The sequence below is a fragment of the Antechinus flavipes genome, chromosome 5 (genome assembly GCF_016432865.1).
Source record: "Antechinus flavipes isolate AdamAnt ecotype Samford, QLD, Australia chromosome 5, AdamAnt_v2, whole genome shotgun sequence".
NCBI lineage: Eukaryota > Metazoa > Chordata > Mammalia > Dasyuromorphia > Dasyuridae > Antechinus > Antechinus flavipes.
Genome location: NC_067402.1, coordinates 69,283,523 through 69,299,888, shown reverse-complemented (window position 1 = coordinate 69,299,888; position 16,366 = coordinate 69,283,523). Strand labels below are relative to the sequence as shown.

The window sequence follows — 16,366 nt, the reverse complement described above, 5'->3', positions numbered from 1 at the left end:
TGACAAATACTGTTTTGAGACAAAAACAGACTTTTATAAAAATTTGATGAGGGTTATTTGTATGCTGTGCAGATTTTTCAGCCATTACTAACATCATTAGCAGCAATTAAGCTATTCAACCTTTGAGGCCCACAAGAGTTCAATCAATATTTTCACTAGCATCTGATAAGTTGCAGAGAGGCTGAAGGAGAAGGGATAGAGTGCCAAAAAGTTAACTTGTTCACAGTCTTGATTAAAATCTAAAACTGTTCTAATTTATCAAATATTGAATAAATACTATTAGCTGGACTTTAAAATGTCAAATGTTTTGAGTATTTAATGACAACTTCACATGTATCATAGAAGAGGACATCTGAGTTACTAAAAACAAGCTCTCAAAGCCACAGAGGGCCTGTGGTCATCCAGCTGCTATTAACAGCAATAACAATCATAATATTTTTTCATCTATTTGGAAATTCACAATTCTCTTGTACTTTACTTTCAACATACTACACATTCTCCATAGAGGGACATATATAAAAAGACCAGAACCTTTCATCACATTCATTTGGAGTTGCCTACTGGCAATTACCTTTTACAGGAAAATTACTATATATTCTCTTTTTCATAGCAATGTAAAGACAGAGAGTGAGAGGGACATTTTGGGACTACTGAATATTTTATATGGTTGTAATTTCTGATATATACAGTAATGAATTTCATCTCATACATGTCAAGCATACTTTTATATAAAACAGAAAAGGTCACAAAATCTTACCTAGTTCTAATTAGTACTGAAACTTGGTACTTGGTATGTTTATTTTTGTTCTTTTGGTCTATTAACTGACTGCACATTTGCTATGACCTTTGTGTGAAATCTGAAATCCAGACTGGAAAATGCAAGCTAATTTATTTTGGTAAAATGAGAATGATTTTGTTTAATTGAAAAAATGTTTAATTAAGGAATTTATTTAGCAAAACATTATATACCATGTGATGCTATTTAAATTTTATGTGACACCAGTAATTGATACCAAAAGTGTAGCTCTCTCACTTCCCAAATTTAAATTCATATATCTTTACAAAAGAAGACAAAAATCCAATTCCTTGCATCTCAATTGAAAATCCTCTATAGTTTTCATATGTGGTTTGAGAAACAGGGAAAAGATTCAAGTGTCATGGCCCAACTGGCCATGTATTGTGTAATATATGAGCATATATTTATTTACATCATACAGCCTCCTTTGTTAACACAGCTTCAGCTGCTTTTTTGATTTAAAAGGTCAGTGCTTGTCACATATCTCCTCACAAACAAGGCCGCGTCTTTGTTAAAACAGAGCTCTTGCCATGTAGATTGGGTGGCCTTACAGAATTATTACAATTAGACCCAAACTTGTGGTTCTTTATGTAGATGTTAAACTAGGCTACCGCTGCTAACTACTGCTGCTACTGCTGTTGTTTTTGTTGTTGTTAGTTTAGTCTCAAACATTTGCTTCTTTCCAGACTTGCAAATTATCTTTTTGCCCTCATTATTTTCTGTTATTTTTAAAATACATTTTGTGTTTTTGGAGTCAGGTAGGTCAAAATTGCCATTTTTTGTGCTTTGCTTCGAAATAGAGACCAGAAAGCTCCACAGCTATGATTAGTGAGTCTAACGTTGCCATCACAATTTACATTTTTATGAGGTCCTCATTGAAATTGTGAATTAGTGAAGTATAACCCTTCCGTTACCTTGTGTACAGGTAAAATAGAAAACATGCCAGTTCGCACCTATTTACATATTGCTGTGAATGAGCCTTGCATATCATTTCCATAGCTACCTAGTGACCCATGACATTTTTATCTAAACCACAGGAATAAAATGGTTGCATTTTTGAAGAACCTAATACAGACACTATTGCAAAAATTTGGCATTCTGTTAAAGCCAGAAACTGCAAAACCACAATAATGAGACTGATGTTTCTATTTTATAGTATGAATCTGCATGTTATAAAAGCTTCATTCTTTCATTTTAAAGTTTCAGAACCGATTTCATGATAAAATTCATGATTGCAAGATTGTAAAGGCTGTTAGATAAAAAGGCCATAGTTGGAAGAGTTTGGGGAGAGCAATGTCAGAAAATAAATACTGCAAGAAACAAAAGACTCTCAATTCTTTTCCCTATCTGTCAGAAGTGAGTTTTCAGGCCTCTGGGAAAAACAACTTTAAAAATACACCTGAAATTCCTTCACAGTCTTGCATTTTCTTTTCACATCTCCAGCAAGCAATGTCACAGAGCAGCATGAGCTTAAAGGGCTGGTTACTAAAACCTGCCTTGGAATGGCAGATCTTTCAAGACTGCTTGACACATGTACGTAGCTATCCTGAGTGAAAAGAAGAAAGGAGATGTGATTCTTTTTATTTTTTTAATGGAGGAAAAAAAATCCTTTAGCATTTCCTTGCTTGGTCTTCCACTGCTTTCCCATGTCTTATTGCTCACCATGCCAAAAATAAAAAAATAATAAGAAAGACAGAAAAGGCAACCCTCGTATATTATTCTTGAAGGCTGCCAGCATCAAGGGTGTGAGAAGAAAATGCCTTTGTCTCCAAATGTGTTTGTATAAGCTGGACTCATTGGGTGCAGTGTTTTTCTTGCTGAAGGCTCCACCAATGTATTATGTGAACTTTATTGTGGGGCTGGTCTCTTAACACACATTTGTTCCAGAGAGTTTGGTTATAAACATTCACTAGTGGAGACTGGGGGATAGTAAAGCCTAATCTCTTTGTGGTGGTATTTTTGTACTGGGATGTTTTTTAATATGCTCACTGCTTATACCCGTATGCTTTAAAGTTTGCCCTGAACATTGCTGCATTATTGCATCCCAACAACCATTAGTGTACCAACTTTATTCTTCCATACTCTAAGCAAAGATCATATCCAACTAGGAGGAAAGGTCTCTTTAATATAAAGCCCCCTGTCCCCCCTTCTACTAGGTCTGGACACTTCATCTCTCAGCTCGTGGGCAGGAGATGTCCCCACGTTTGGAGTGCCTTCTGCATCCTCCCTGCCTCTTCCACCCCCTAGCTTCCTTCTAAGGATGCTATTCAGGGTTATCTTGTATTTACTTTGTGACGTTCTTTACACAAAACATGCTACTTCTATCTCCCTGCCTGGAATGCTTTCTCACTTCTACCTTACAGAAGCCCTAGTTAACTTTAAGACTCAATTCAAAAGACTTTCTGTATCTTTCCTCTAAGATTACCTTACACATGTGTGTGTACATGTATTTATTTATATATGTGTGTGTAAGTATTTGTATCTGTATCTTGTATAGATACAATATTAATAATCAAATAACTAATATATTGATACAAAATTTATATTAATAGCAATAAATTAATGGTGATAGGGAGATTAGTATTTCATGTCATTGACTACATTTATATGTGTGTATATATATGGATGCATGTACATATATGTCTATATATATTCTGTCTCCTCCACTAGAGTTAAACTTCTTGAGGATTAGAACTATTTTGGCTTTTTGTTTGTATCCCCAGAGCTTAGTATAATACTCTATCCATAGTAAGCACTTAATAAATTAATATGCTTCAGTGAAATCACAGATACAGAACAATGACATATTTGTATAATTATATTTATTTATTACATATTATAATAATATATATCGTATATATCATATATATGTGTGTATATATGTATGTATGTTTTTATGTATTGTTGTCCCTGGTACAATGTAAGCTCTTTGAAGATAGAAACTGGTTCATATATCTAGTACAGTATCTCACACACAGTAGATGCTTAATGATTGCTATTGATTGGGAGTCCCCATTCCTGTTATTGTTATCCCCGAAAACACTTCAGGGATCTTGGGTTCTTAGACATTTGTCAGGCACACTGTACCCCCTTGAACATTTTTGCATAATAAAAATAGCCGGATAGCAGAGGCCAGAGGGAAATTAATTAATAGTTCATGTTCCTGACAATATGATGAACAATTGCTTAATGCTTCATTAAACAAAAGCCACGGCTCTCTGCTCTAAGTAGACTTGCTCTTGTTTCTAACAACTACATGTGGAAAGGAGCTGGACAACTCATAAGTGGAAAGTTGAAATACTCAGTGGTTTATCTTTGAGGAAACATAAGGGCCTCCATTTTCTCATATATGTACTCCGAGTCAGATTTTTGTTGACACCATGTCTCCTGATCCCAAACTTATAGATTTTGTTGTTATTCAGTCATTTCAGTCCAGTCATGATCCCATTTGAGGTTTTCTTGGCAGAAATACTGGAATGATTTGCTATTTTCTTCTCCAGTCCATTTTACAGATGAGGAAACTGAGATAAATAGCATGAAATGGCTTGTTCCGGGTCAAACAGCTCAGAAGTGTCTGAAGCCAGTTTTGAACTCAGGAAGATGTCTTCCTGACTCCAGGCCCAAAACTTTATCCACTGACCACCTAGCATTCCTAAACTTTTAGATAGATAGATTTTGAATAACTTAGCTTTAAAATAATTTGCAATGCTTTTGATTAACCAAGCAAAATATATAATCTAAGAATTAACAACTAGAAAATTAAACAATATAATTAAATAATATAATATAACAACATAATTAAACAATAATAAACAATTAAATAATATATTATGAATCAGGATGAACTTCACACACATATGTATGCATACATACATGTATGTATTGATATATGTATGTACTAGCCATTTCTTGAAAGAGACATAATAGAACCACCAAAAAGGAGTTGCTGGCCATGTAGGTTCATTTTGTTGCATGATAAGGATTCCAAGGTAGACATTTAACGTTTCATTATCAGCATAAGACAGGCATATTATAATTTATTTAATATGGCTATTGAGAAAGCTGGAATTGCCATTTAAAAATATAACTATATAGCCAATTCTCAGTTCTCCATTTGTGGATTTTTTTCCTACTTTTTAAATTGTGATTGATTTTTCCTATGTCAGTTTCCATCTTGTGGCCTGATCCTTTTGGTCCCCCACCTTTTACTTGGTTTGTTTGGGGAAATTTCTAGGTTAAGTTGTTAGTTGATATTTATGCAGCAAGTATAAGCTAGTTCTGATATTAGTATATGCAAAGCATAATCAGATTGGCAAATCTGTATATGTCCCACCCTGAAAAAAAAAAAGATGTTTTTAAAAGACTTATCCAAGAAATGTGCAATTTCTTTATTATCTAGTATTAAGGGATAGTCCATTGTTCCCTTTCATTTTCACAGATATTTATGAAATAAGTTGAAGGAAAATGATGGTTTAGGTAATTTATAAATACTTTAGAATGAATCTACAAGGATTCCCCAAAGTGAGTGACCTCATAATTCTCTTTTTTTTTTTCATGATACCCTTTAAGTCATTCTGTTTTCTCATGCTTTTCTTACATTTTTCTTTTAGCCAAACACTAAAGCATATACCCAGAGTGGAAGACATTCAGTTTCTGTGGAAGTGCAAATGCAGAGGCAGAGGCAAGAAGAGCGAGAGAGCTTCCAGCAAGCCCAGCGCCAGTACAGTTCGTTACCTAGGTATGATGATTCTTTTACAATAATCCAGATCTCCCAGAATTGGAGAAAACTCCTAGGTGATTCTCATTTCCAACAGAAGGAGAAAAGATCTCAAACTTAACAATTTTCTCCAAATAGCCAAAGGGTAGTCCTTAGGGAATTGGGAATTAACAGGTCTTGGAAGTGGTGCATCTATGCTAGTATTTAAAATCACTGATATATCTCTTGCAGAGATGTTAGTCAGGGGTCTTCCCTAAAATTGGCAGGCTTCGATTCAATTCAAGCCAATTTCTGTGAGCATTACATTTGATCCTGAGACTGTAGAAACTTAAACAATACAGTCAGTGTCTTCAGGGACCTTCCATATTACTGGGAGCGTGGATGCTGATAAATCAAGACAAGATATATATATATATATATATATATATATATATATATATATATATATATACACACACACACATACATAGACATACTACATGTGTGTGTATACAATGTGTGCACAATATAAACATGTGCATGTATTTATGTACATACATGTAAATACATGTATGTGTATGTACATATATGCAGAGGGGGAAGCAATTTCAGGATGGGAGCCCTAACAAATAGGTGAATCAGAAAAAGCCTCTTGCAAAGGTACTATTTGATCTGAATCATGAAAGTGAAGTTTCAAGAGGAATTTTCCAAGAAAATGGATATTATTGAAGGAACTGGATGAGGTTCAGCCTGAAGAAGAGACTTAGGAAAGGGGACATGATCACTGTCTTTTCATGTTTGAAGGGTTCTTACATGGAAGAGGGATTGATCCTACTTTGCTTGATTCCAAAGGACAAACCTAGGGGGAGTATAGGTAAACAGTATTTTTTTTTTTTAGATTTAATAGTTTTTTTTTTCTTTTGAAAGGAAAAGATTTGACTCCTTTTTTCTATCTACTTTAGTTCCTAAAATTGCTTTCAAATTATTCTCCAAATGAAGGATTCTGTGAGAGGTGCCTAGGAAATGATAGAGGGAAAGTCCACACTTAAAAGTTACATATCCAGAGGAGAGATTTCTATAAAGATGTTCTTTATAGCCAAGCAAGGTTTCAAGAGATTTGGAGTGCAGTTGTATACCACAAATCTCTATCCAGCACTTTACTAGTGGGGATAGGGGTGGGGAAGAATGGGAACAGTATCAGCTCCAATCTTCTTAGTTTTCCCCTTCTATATAGCAAAGGTCCTATTTCTGATAAGTGTTAGGATCCATCTTTAGTGCTACTTTCCCAGAGGTTCTATGGTAATAGTGCTCATTGGGGAAACAAACACATCATTTCCTTCACTTCCAAATGATGACTTTCGGTTTGGTTGAGGGGGAAAAGGAGGTTCACATGCCATACATATCAAGGTGAGCGCATGAATTGTTGCCAGAATCTGCCAGAGTGGGCAATTAAAGCTTATGTGCTTGCACTCAGTAGTCAGGATATAGCAAGCCCAAGGGTTTGAGTAGATCAAGGATTGTATCCCCACAGGTTATGGTCCCTGAAGGTTCACAGCAAGAGAACTAGTGGCAAGAAAACAGCTGGGCGGAATGACTAGAACGCAACTGTCTGGCTTTAGAATAGGTCCTAAGGCAAAAGGAAGAAAAAAGAAATCAGCTTACTGGGGAGATAAACGTTGTACTGACTAGACACATTTGAAAATAGGATGGTAGTGAGCTACCCAGCACTGGAAATCTTAAAAGAGACACTAGAGGACCACTTGTGAGGGATATTAACAGGAATTCTTGTCTAAGTCCTGCTTTGATTTTATAAATCTCTGAGTTGTCTTCTGACTCCTTCATTCTGAGACACAAATATATGGGACAAAAAGCTGACCACTACCCCCTCTCTTCAGAACTCTGAAGTCTGTATTCCAAAGGAGGTGGGATACCATATCAACCTGGATGGATTAATGCATCTGAAAGCCTTTTGCCAGAAGTCATTAGAGAATTCCACTGTTGCTGTTGTAAGAGCTGTTGGGTTTAACATATTTTATCTTGTGGTTAGAAAGGATGGCAAGGGAAAATGAGTAAAGGTGAGAGGGGAGAATGGCTTAAGGAAAGGAGGAGGTCTAGAGAAAGGAGAAGAGGCAATGAAAATCAATGGGAAAATCTCAGAGATCATATGATGGGAAATAACAATCCACCACAGAAGGAAAATGGGGCAGAGAAGAGAGATAGAGAATGGCATTAATTTTATTAATTAAATTTTATTAATAATAGCTAGCATCCATAACATTTTAAGGCTTGCAAAATACTTTACATAAATTATCTCATTTGATCCTTACAACAATCTGTAAGGTAAATGCTGTTATCATACTTATTTTATAATCAAGCCTTGAGAGAGGTTAATTGATAGTAGTAATATCAGTTAGTGTTAATTATCTTAATAGTATAAGCTTTGGCAAAATTTAAATTACTAGCAAAGGTCTCAAAATGGTACAGCACTTTATCCATCTCGTGCCTTGGCCATTCTCACAATGGCAGCAACATCTAGCCAAATACTTTGGCAGTCCAAACACCTCCCAAAAGAACTTCATTCTTAGCCCTTAGTTTTTTTTAGCAAAGCAACAGCCCTTCAAGTTCCAAAAATGAATACTTTAGTCCTGTGAAAAATTTCAGTTGCTGAAAGGGATAATTGGTGACACATTAGATTGTAAGCATCTACTAGGCTGAAATTATCCTTTGCCTCTTTTTGAATCCCTAGTATTCAGCATATGATGGGTACTTAATAAATGTTTATTGAATTGAATTGATCCTTTTCCCCCCAAATAATTAAATGTTTCTCTGTTGGACTTTACAGTGCACAGAGCAATTTTCACATACTTGATATTTTTAGTTACCTTCTTAAATGCTACTGAAATCCATAACTTCAACTCTGTAAGTCTTCGGTGCTTAGATCGCTAGTGTTTTCTCTGATGGTACCATATTGCCTCTTAAAAATGTCATCCTGGAATTGATTGTGGCACCATAATTGCTAAGGATTTGTATTCTTTGTGAATACATAGAAAAATAGATCATAGCTTTGCCTGAAAATTAAAAATTCTGAATTCTTTGCCATTTGAACTAGGAAAAAAGTCCCAAATTATATCTTAACCCCAAATATGATCCTTTTAGATTATGGGGACTTACTGGGTTGAAAACTTTACTAGATGATCATACTTTTATTTGCTTGGAAATATTGCTCTCTGTGGTATTTCTAGGTTTAATCAATATTAATATTAAAGTTTGTTTACAATTTGATCTCTTATGAAACAATTCACTAAAAGATGGTACTGTATATAGAAATGTGAAGCTAAAGAAACCAAGAAAATGAATATGAAAGCAAATAGTGGGGGGAAAAAAAGTACAAAGACAGACCATGTCCAATTTTCTGCCATGTGAATTTCTTCAAAGACACAGGATCTTTAGTTTTTCGGATGTTGACAATTAGTATAGTTTTGTCTATACAAGTTGGTTTGGTATTTGAAACCAAAAAGATTTCACCAAAGTGAAAAGAAAGTCCAGGTCATTACCAAGTTGAACATAAAATAAAACAAATGGCTGGGTCTTTTTATCCAACTTCTCCTGTGCTAACATTAGATAAGGTGGTTTGAATTAGAGCCTTATATGAAAACCAGGATGGTTTGTAAATTCAAGCAGTAATTAAGAAAGTCTTTAGCTGGATTACAGTTACATCTTAAAATGTCAAATAAGAAACATTAGCCAGCTGGCAATTGATTCAGAATTTACATGGGATCTAGGAGGGAAAGGAACCCAAGTAGACCCCCACTCATTCCCTAATTAGTGAGAATCCTTTAATTCCCAATTCCCAAATTAATCTCACTATCTTTTTACCTTTCTTTTCCTGAAAGAGGGAGCTCCCCAATTTCAAGAAGTAGCATTCATTTCAATCATGTTTCTTGACCTTAACGTTTTCTTAGTTCCTCACTTAATTCCTTCATTGTTATTTCTTTCCTATCCATCACACCTCCTTTCCCTTTGGTTTTTGTTTTTTCCTTCTGTCCTTGGTTCTACTTCTTTTACTGTCCCAGTGTCTTCTTCTTTCTCTTTGGATGCAAAACCTGATTTTTGCTTCTTTCTTTAGGTTTACACATGAGCCAAATTTTTATGCTTTTATGTTTAATCATAATAAAAGCCTTGATTTCTTGGCCTTGGGACATTATATCTTTTTTTTTTTTTTTTCCAATTTATCCCTCACCTTGAACTGCTGTTTTGTTTATCTTGGGAGATCTGAAGGTTAAGATTTTTTTTACCTTCATGACAATGATAACAATACTTTTTTATCAAACAACTGGTATGTGTAAAGCTCTTTATTGAAGGAGTTAAAAAGACGTATCCCCTACACTCATGTGCTATCACTCTGTGAACACTTGAAGAAGAATATTCAATAAAAAGATAATATATTTGAAAAGTTATACTTTCCAAAGCAGCATGTTTATTCCAATGAATGGGCTGAGAAACTCCTCTTGGGTTGATTACCAACAGATAAAGTATTATTTATAAAAAGCAACAAATGGAAATTGAGCCCAAAATTATCTGTACACAGTTTGTGCCTAATTATTGTTTATTTTATTGAACTGACTCTTCCATTGTCAGGTGTTTTATATCTTGTTTGATCTACTTGGAGTATGTTGGATTTCTAAGGAGTGATCCTTAAAGACTCATTATTTTCTTTAATCATTATGCCTATACTTCCAATAACTGTAGAGTTTCTGTAACTCCCCCCCACCCCCAATTTTTTTTTCCTTAGTCATGCTTAGTAAGATAAACATTTGTCATACATTTCTACCTTTGGATATGCCATTTTTTCAAACTTACAATTATATATGCATGACAAATAAGATACTATTACATGTAATTATAAAGCTTTATCAGAGATGAATAAATATAGAAATATACTGAGAAAGAAGATCTTAAGCCATAAATCTCCATTCATAATGTGGCACCCTGATAATTCAAAATGCCATCAACCTCTACTTAGCTGACTTTTGGCTTCTTGGTCATCCATGTGTGAAATCTTCTGACTTTAAAAATTCCAGCCTAGTAAATTAGAAGAACAAAGAATAGTTTACCTCTTACATCTATGGAGAAGGAAGGAATTTGTAGCCAAAGAAGAATTGAGTACATTATTGAACACCAAATTGATAATTTTGATTATATTAAGTTAAAAAGTTTTTGTACAAACAAAACTAATACAGACAAGATTAGAAGGGAAGCAATAAACTGGGAAAACATTTTTACATTCAAAGATTCTGATAAAGGCCTCATTTCTAACATATGTAGAGAATTGACTCAAATTTATAAGAATTCAAGCCATTTTCCAGTTGATTAATGATCAAAGGATATGAACAGACAATTTTCAATGAAGAAATTAAAACCATTTCTAGTCATATAAAAAAATGCTCTAAATCACTATTGATAAGAGAAATGCAAATTAAGACAACTCTGGGATACTACTACACACTCCTCAGAGCAGGAAAAGATAATGATAATTGTTGGAAGGGATGTGGGAAAACTGGGATTGTTGGTGGAGTTGCCAACTGATCCAATCATTCTGGAGAGCAGTTTGGAACTTTAAAAAGAAAACCAAAAAAAAAAAAAAAAAAAATCCCAGCTTAAACAGCTATATTTTTTCCTCCTTTATTAATTGACTTACCACTCCAGGAATCCCATTCTTCATCTGTTCAACCATTCCTTTGACTCTAGTAATTTCTCTCTCTCTAGTCCCACTTATGAATTGGAATTTAGAACAGAACAGAACAGAACAGAAGGACCTCAAAGAATATGCAGCCCCATATAGTTTCTTCTCATGAACCCACCTTCTGGTATAACTAGAGTTTAAGTCTCAGTGCTTTACAGCCCAACTTCTTAAACTGGTGTTCGCAACTCCACAAGGAGTCTCATAATTTAATGTGGTGGTTGCAAAATTATGATATATATAAAGAGAGAGAGAGAGGTAAGAATTTCTCAAAAGAAAAGGGATCATGAATAGATAAAGTTTAAGAAGTTCTTCTCTAGAGCAAGGATTGGCAAACTACAACTTTATTTTAAAAAGTAAATTATTCTTAATTTGAAGACTATACAAAATCAGACTGAGGGCCAGTTTATCAATTTTTGCTCTATAGGCCTTTCCTTTCTTTTTTCTTATCAATAATTATGTTAAATAACTGCCTTACTGAAATAGGCAATTCTAATAGTTTGATAACTTCTACTCCATAACTCAGACCAGCCCATTTGCCTTCTTATTCCCTCCTCTCCCAAATCACTTTCAAACATATTTTTAGAACTCTGGACAGAAGAGTTTTAAACTTAATGATCTCCTCTTATTCAGATAGTTAGGAATTATGTCATCTCTATATATTAATTTGTTTGAAAATCCTTCAAGCCCAAGTAATTCTATCTATTGATCAGAAGCACTGCTTATAGGTGGTTTTTGAAGTTGCATCATCAACATCATCATCATCATCATCATCATCGTCATCATTGTCATCAGAATGAATAGGCCATTTGTGAGCTTTTTAAGTATAGAACATAGCATAAAACTGTCTTTTGGGTACCATTTTCAATTCAATTCAAGCTGCAGAATTTCCTTATAGCTAAAGCTTCAGGCTTCATGGGGAGAATGTATCTTCGTAGTGAGAGATGAAAAGAACCATCAGCTCTGCAGCCTGTTTTTGATTGCTCAGAATTTGATAACTAACCTATCAAAAGAGCCCACAGTTGCTAATGTAGCATCAGTACCAAGATCAGTGTTTTAATTAAAGTTTTATGATTAATGTTAATTCATTGATTTCATGCAGGCACTTTCTGTTGTTCATGTCTTTAGGAAGATTAATTTATGACTTTTTAAGTGAAAATAATCAGTGCTTTAGGCAAATATGCTATTCTATCATATTTAAGGATTCTGCTTAGACTAGTAGTATAAATGGTCCAGATTCCATTAAAGCAGGACCAGGGAGAGATAATGAAGAATATTCAATTAATCACTGTCATATCAGAAGATGATGCTGAAATTTACGTGGGTTTTTCCTGGCTAAATACATACCCAACTACATTTCATACTTTATTGAAAATGTTTTTAAACCTCTTTCATCTTAGGCCATATTGATGGCAGCTCTGAATGTACAAAAGATGAAATTACTCCTTTCAGTGGGTGAAAAAGTGGCTTCATGGACCTCCTTAAGTTATCTTCTTCCCTACTTTCCCCAAAAGTCCGGAATATGAAAATCTAGCCATCTTGTATGTATGCACTGATGTGAAAGGCTGAGCAATATATACTGCAGCTAAATTTTTTCTCATTGATGAATGAAGCAATATATTTTGTTTTATTGCTTAATTCTCTTCCCCTGCCCTATTTTAAAGGCAAAAATTAGTGAATGTCTTCCTTTCTGGCACAAAATTGTTTTACTTTATCATCACTGATCTTATTGTAAATTCATAAAAGCATCTAGAGATTTGATAGTAAATTAAAGACGTTTCCAAACAATAATGTTTACTTGGGATGATATACCATTTTATTGCAGAAAAAGATAAGAGTTTGAAATTTCTCTATGATTCTGATTTATTTTCCTCTCCCGAGGTTACTGCAAGTGAATTAAGTAGCTTATCCTCCTGGTCTTTGGTGAAGGTATAGTGTGCACGAAAATAGTGCTTAGTCTACAGAACTTCCTCATTCTGAAATCAGAAGAAGCACATCCTCTGAAGAGTGTCAGCTGCTGACATACACAACTCTACAGCCAGTGCTTTAAGGGTCTGCCTGTTGCATTTTTAATCATAAACGAGTCTAGACTTAAATCTTTCATAACTGAACTCATATTGTAATCCATTACGTGTGCTCCAAGTTAGCTCGTGTCTCTGGCATTGTGGTGGCAGCTGGATAAAATATTTGTTTTGCTTGTTTAGAATTGAATTGTAGCCTCTTAAAGCTGGCAATTATCGCCCAAGCGCAGGCAGCCAAAATCCCAATATTTCCCTACAGCACTGCACCAGTGCCTTGAGATTTCAGACCCCATTGTTACCCAGAGCAGAGTAGCCAATGTAGCCACCCAGAGTAAGAGAGAGAGGGATATTGATGGACCAGTTGTTGAAGGAGAATCATCACCTGTCTTGTGGGAAGTTGTGAGAAGATTGCATGTGTTAAGGGAAAAGATGGTTCTAGCTTTTTGAAACTATCTTACAGACAAAGTAGAGAGAATGACAAGAAATTAAGGTTGAAATGTACTTTATTTTCTCTGTTCCGGAAACCTTAAACCAATCTATGTACTTTGATTTTCAGGCAAAGTAGAAAAAATGCCAGCTCTGTATCTCAAGATTCCTGGGAACAGAACTATTCTCCTGGAGAAGGCTTCCAGAGCGCAAAGGAGAATCCCAGATATTCCAGCTATCAGGGCTCAAGAAATGGCTACATGGGAGGGCATGGATTCAATGCCAGGGTGATGTTGGAAACGCAGGAACTTCTTCGCCAGGAACAGAGGCGGAAAGAACAGCAGCTGAAAAAAAAGCCTCCTTCTGATGGACCTAACAACTATGACTCATACAAGAAAGTCCAGGACCCCAATTATGGCCCTCCCAAAGGTCCTTTCCGGCAAGATGTGCCCCCCTCCCCATCTCAGGTAGCCAGGTTAAACAGATTGCAAACCCCAGAAAAAGGAAGACCATTTTATTCTTGAGTGGGTGAGGGGGCATATACCTCCATGCAATGCAATAAAGGAACATTTTCCTATGAACTTGTATTTGGGAAAGTTTTAAAAAAACTTGATGGTACTATGGAATCTCTCTGTTGTCTGAATCAGTGCCTTTAGCGATATGGGCAAAGGAGTGGTGGGCCTTAATGTCTTTGCCACTGTCTCAAGTGTTATTTTCATGGAAGGATTTTCCCTCGCCAGTCGACAATCGTCCTGTTAAGTACGCTAAGCATCTCCCCTGGGTATTGACCATCTTTGCCCAGTCCATTAGCTGTCAATGACTCATTATTAGGGTTTGCAGCAATGTGTTCTACTCTGCAGTGGATTTTTATTACAACAGACTATCCAGCCTTGCAGAATAAAATGAACCTGGAATTGGGGATGGTATTTCTCTATCTTTCTTTCTTTTAACTCCTCTTGGGAGACAGGTGAGCCCAAAAGAACAAGATCTACCAGAAATTTCAGCTTTAAGCTGTTTCCAAGTGGGATCATTTATGGTACTTTTTGATCAATATTTAAGTATTGAAATATGGTTTTCCCTTCTTCATCTAATATTCTTTTCAAGACAAATCTCCTTTGTTCTAATTCAAAAACAAAAATCACACTGTGACATTTTTCAATTATGGTAAGGCTCCTTTTACATTTGTTTTATATCACTTAGAATCTTATCAAGAAGGGAAGAATCAAAGACCACATATATTTATAAATACAAGTTCCCAATCAAATCCATAGCGACAGTTTGCTTTTTCAGTGTCATTTATCATAAGGAAAGAGGACAACGGGGATGGGATGTTGGAGGAGGGGCAGCCACATCTGCTTTCAAATGCATTTTGTTGTATGAAAAAGGTATCAGGAAAACGAATTCTCCCAGAATGAGTCCAGAGTCCAATATATGATGATAAGTACTTTAATTAGTTTTTGTTTTGACAGGTCTGGGAGGGGAGGACCAAGAGCAGGACAAAGAAATCAGATAGTCACTTTGGAGATCTAAAAGCTAATATGTTTTCTACCCTTTTTTTTATTCTGAAGTCTTGTTGACATTTGGTCTGTAGTTCCTTATTTAAGAAAAATCTATATTGTGATACCACATTTAAATTTTTTTTTACACAGATGAAGAAAATAAAGGATATGCGGAAGGAAATTGTTATAGATCCTACCAAATCCACATCAGTGTCCAAAAAAGAAATCACAAAAACAACACGATTGCTCTTAATAGCATCATTTTTCATGTGTACAATGAGAAGGAGAATCTCTAATGCAACAGTTGTTTTTATATTTGTGGGTCTGATCTTCATGTATGTAAAACAGAGCTGGGTTGCTAAAGTGCCTGCAAATCCTGATGTAGAGGAAGGGGAAGCTTGAGGTTAAAGCTCAGCATATCATGTACAAAAAAATGAAAAAGGGGAGGATAAAAAGCAGAATCATGTATTGTGGAATCTAAAATATGCCTATTTTTTTTACTGGCACACTTTATTTTTGTGGCTTTCCCCCTCCCCCTCGCTCCCCAAACCTATGTGAAACTATGTGAAGCCAGCTTCATGTACCTGTGTCTTTATGCCTAATTGTTAATGGTTTTGTTTGTTAATAATGTGCGACAGTGTTTAAAAGGTGTCACTAATGTAAGTACGGTGACAGCAGCTCTTTCACACAGCCATTGTGCTCTTGTGGGAAACAGCTTTCCCTGTACATATGAGACTTATAATAAAAGGCTTATTTCTGTTCCTTTGTAGTACTTGTAATATTCCTGTAGAACCTCCTAAGCTTGTTTTACATACATACATTATACATATATATATGTAGCAAACACACGTATGAAATAGATGTTTTTGTTTAATATTGTACAGAACTAAAAATAGCCAGTGTCACTCAGCATGCAAATCTGGAAACACACGATCATTTGCCCACTTGAGCTCCACTGAAGGTAAAGTGACAGCAACAAGGGAAAAGAATGTCAGGGAAATCCCTGGGGGAAATGAGGACTCAATGAAGAAGCCTGAAGATATTTTCCCCCAGAAGGATCCTCCATAATTTTTCCCCTTAAAATAATTGAACAGAAAATTAATGTTATACAGCATTTCCAACTCTTTTCATTCCTCTTTAGCACTCGATAGGGTGAACCTAAAGAAAAGCCCTAATTCTAAGCCAGGA

General features: G+C 35.3%; 1 protein-coding gene across 13 annotated transcripts in view; it reads left to right on the top strand.

Annotated features, from left to right (window-relative positions):
* The window catches only part of PARD3 (par-3 family cell polarity regulator), a 666,346-nt gene extending 650,406 nt beyond the window's left edge, over positions 1-15,940 (top strand). For all 13 annotated transcript variants that reach the window (XM_052000522.1, XM_052000517.1, XM_052000520.1 and 10 more), the window contains 2 exons: positions 5,407-5,534; positions 13,810-15,940. In XM_052000522.1, the coding sequence (XP_051856482.1) occupies positions 5,407-5,534; positions 13,810-14,203 (522 nt within the window). In that variant the 3' untranslated portion in view covers positions 14,204-15,940. The remainder of the gene's footprint in view (positions 1-5,406; positions 5,535-13,809) is intronic.
* Positions 15,941-16,366: the final 426 nt, after the last annotated feature.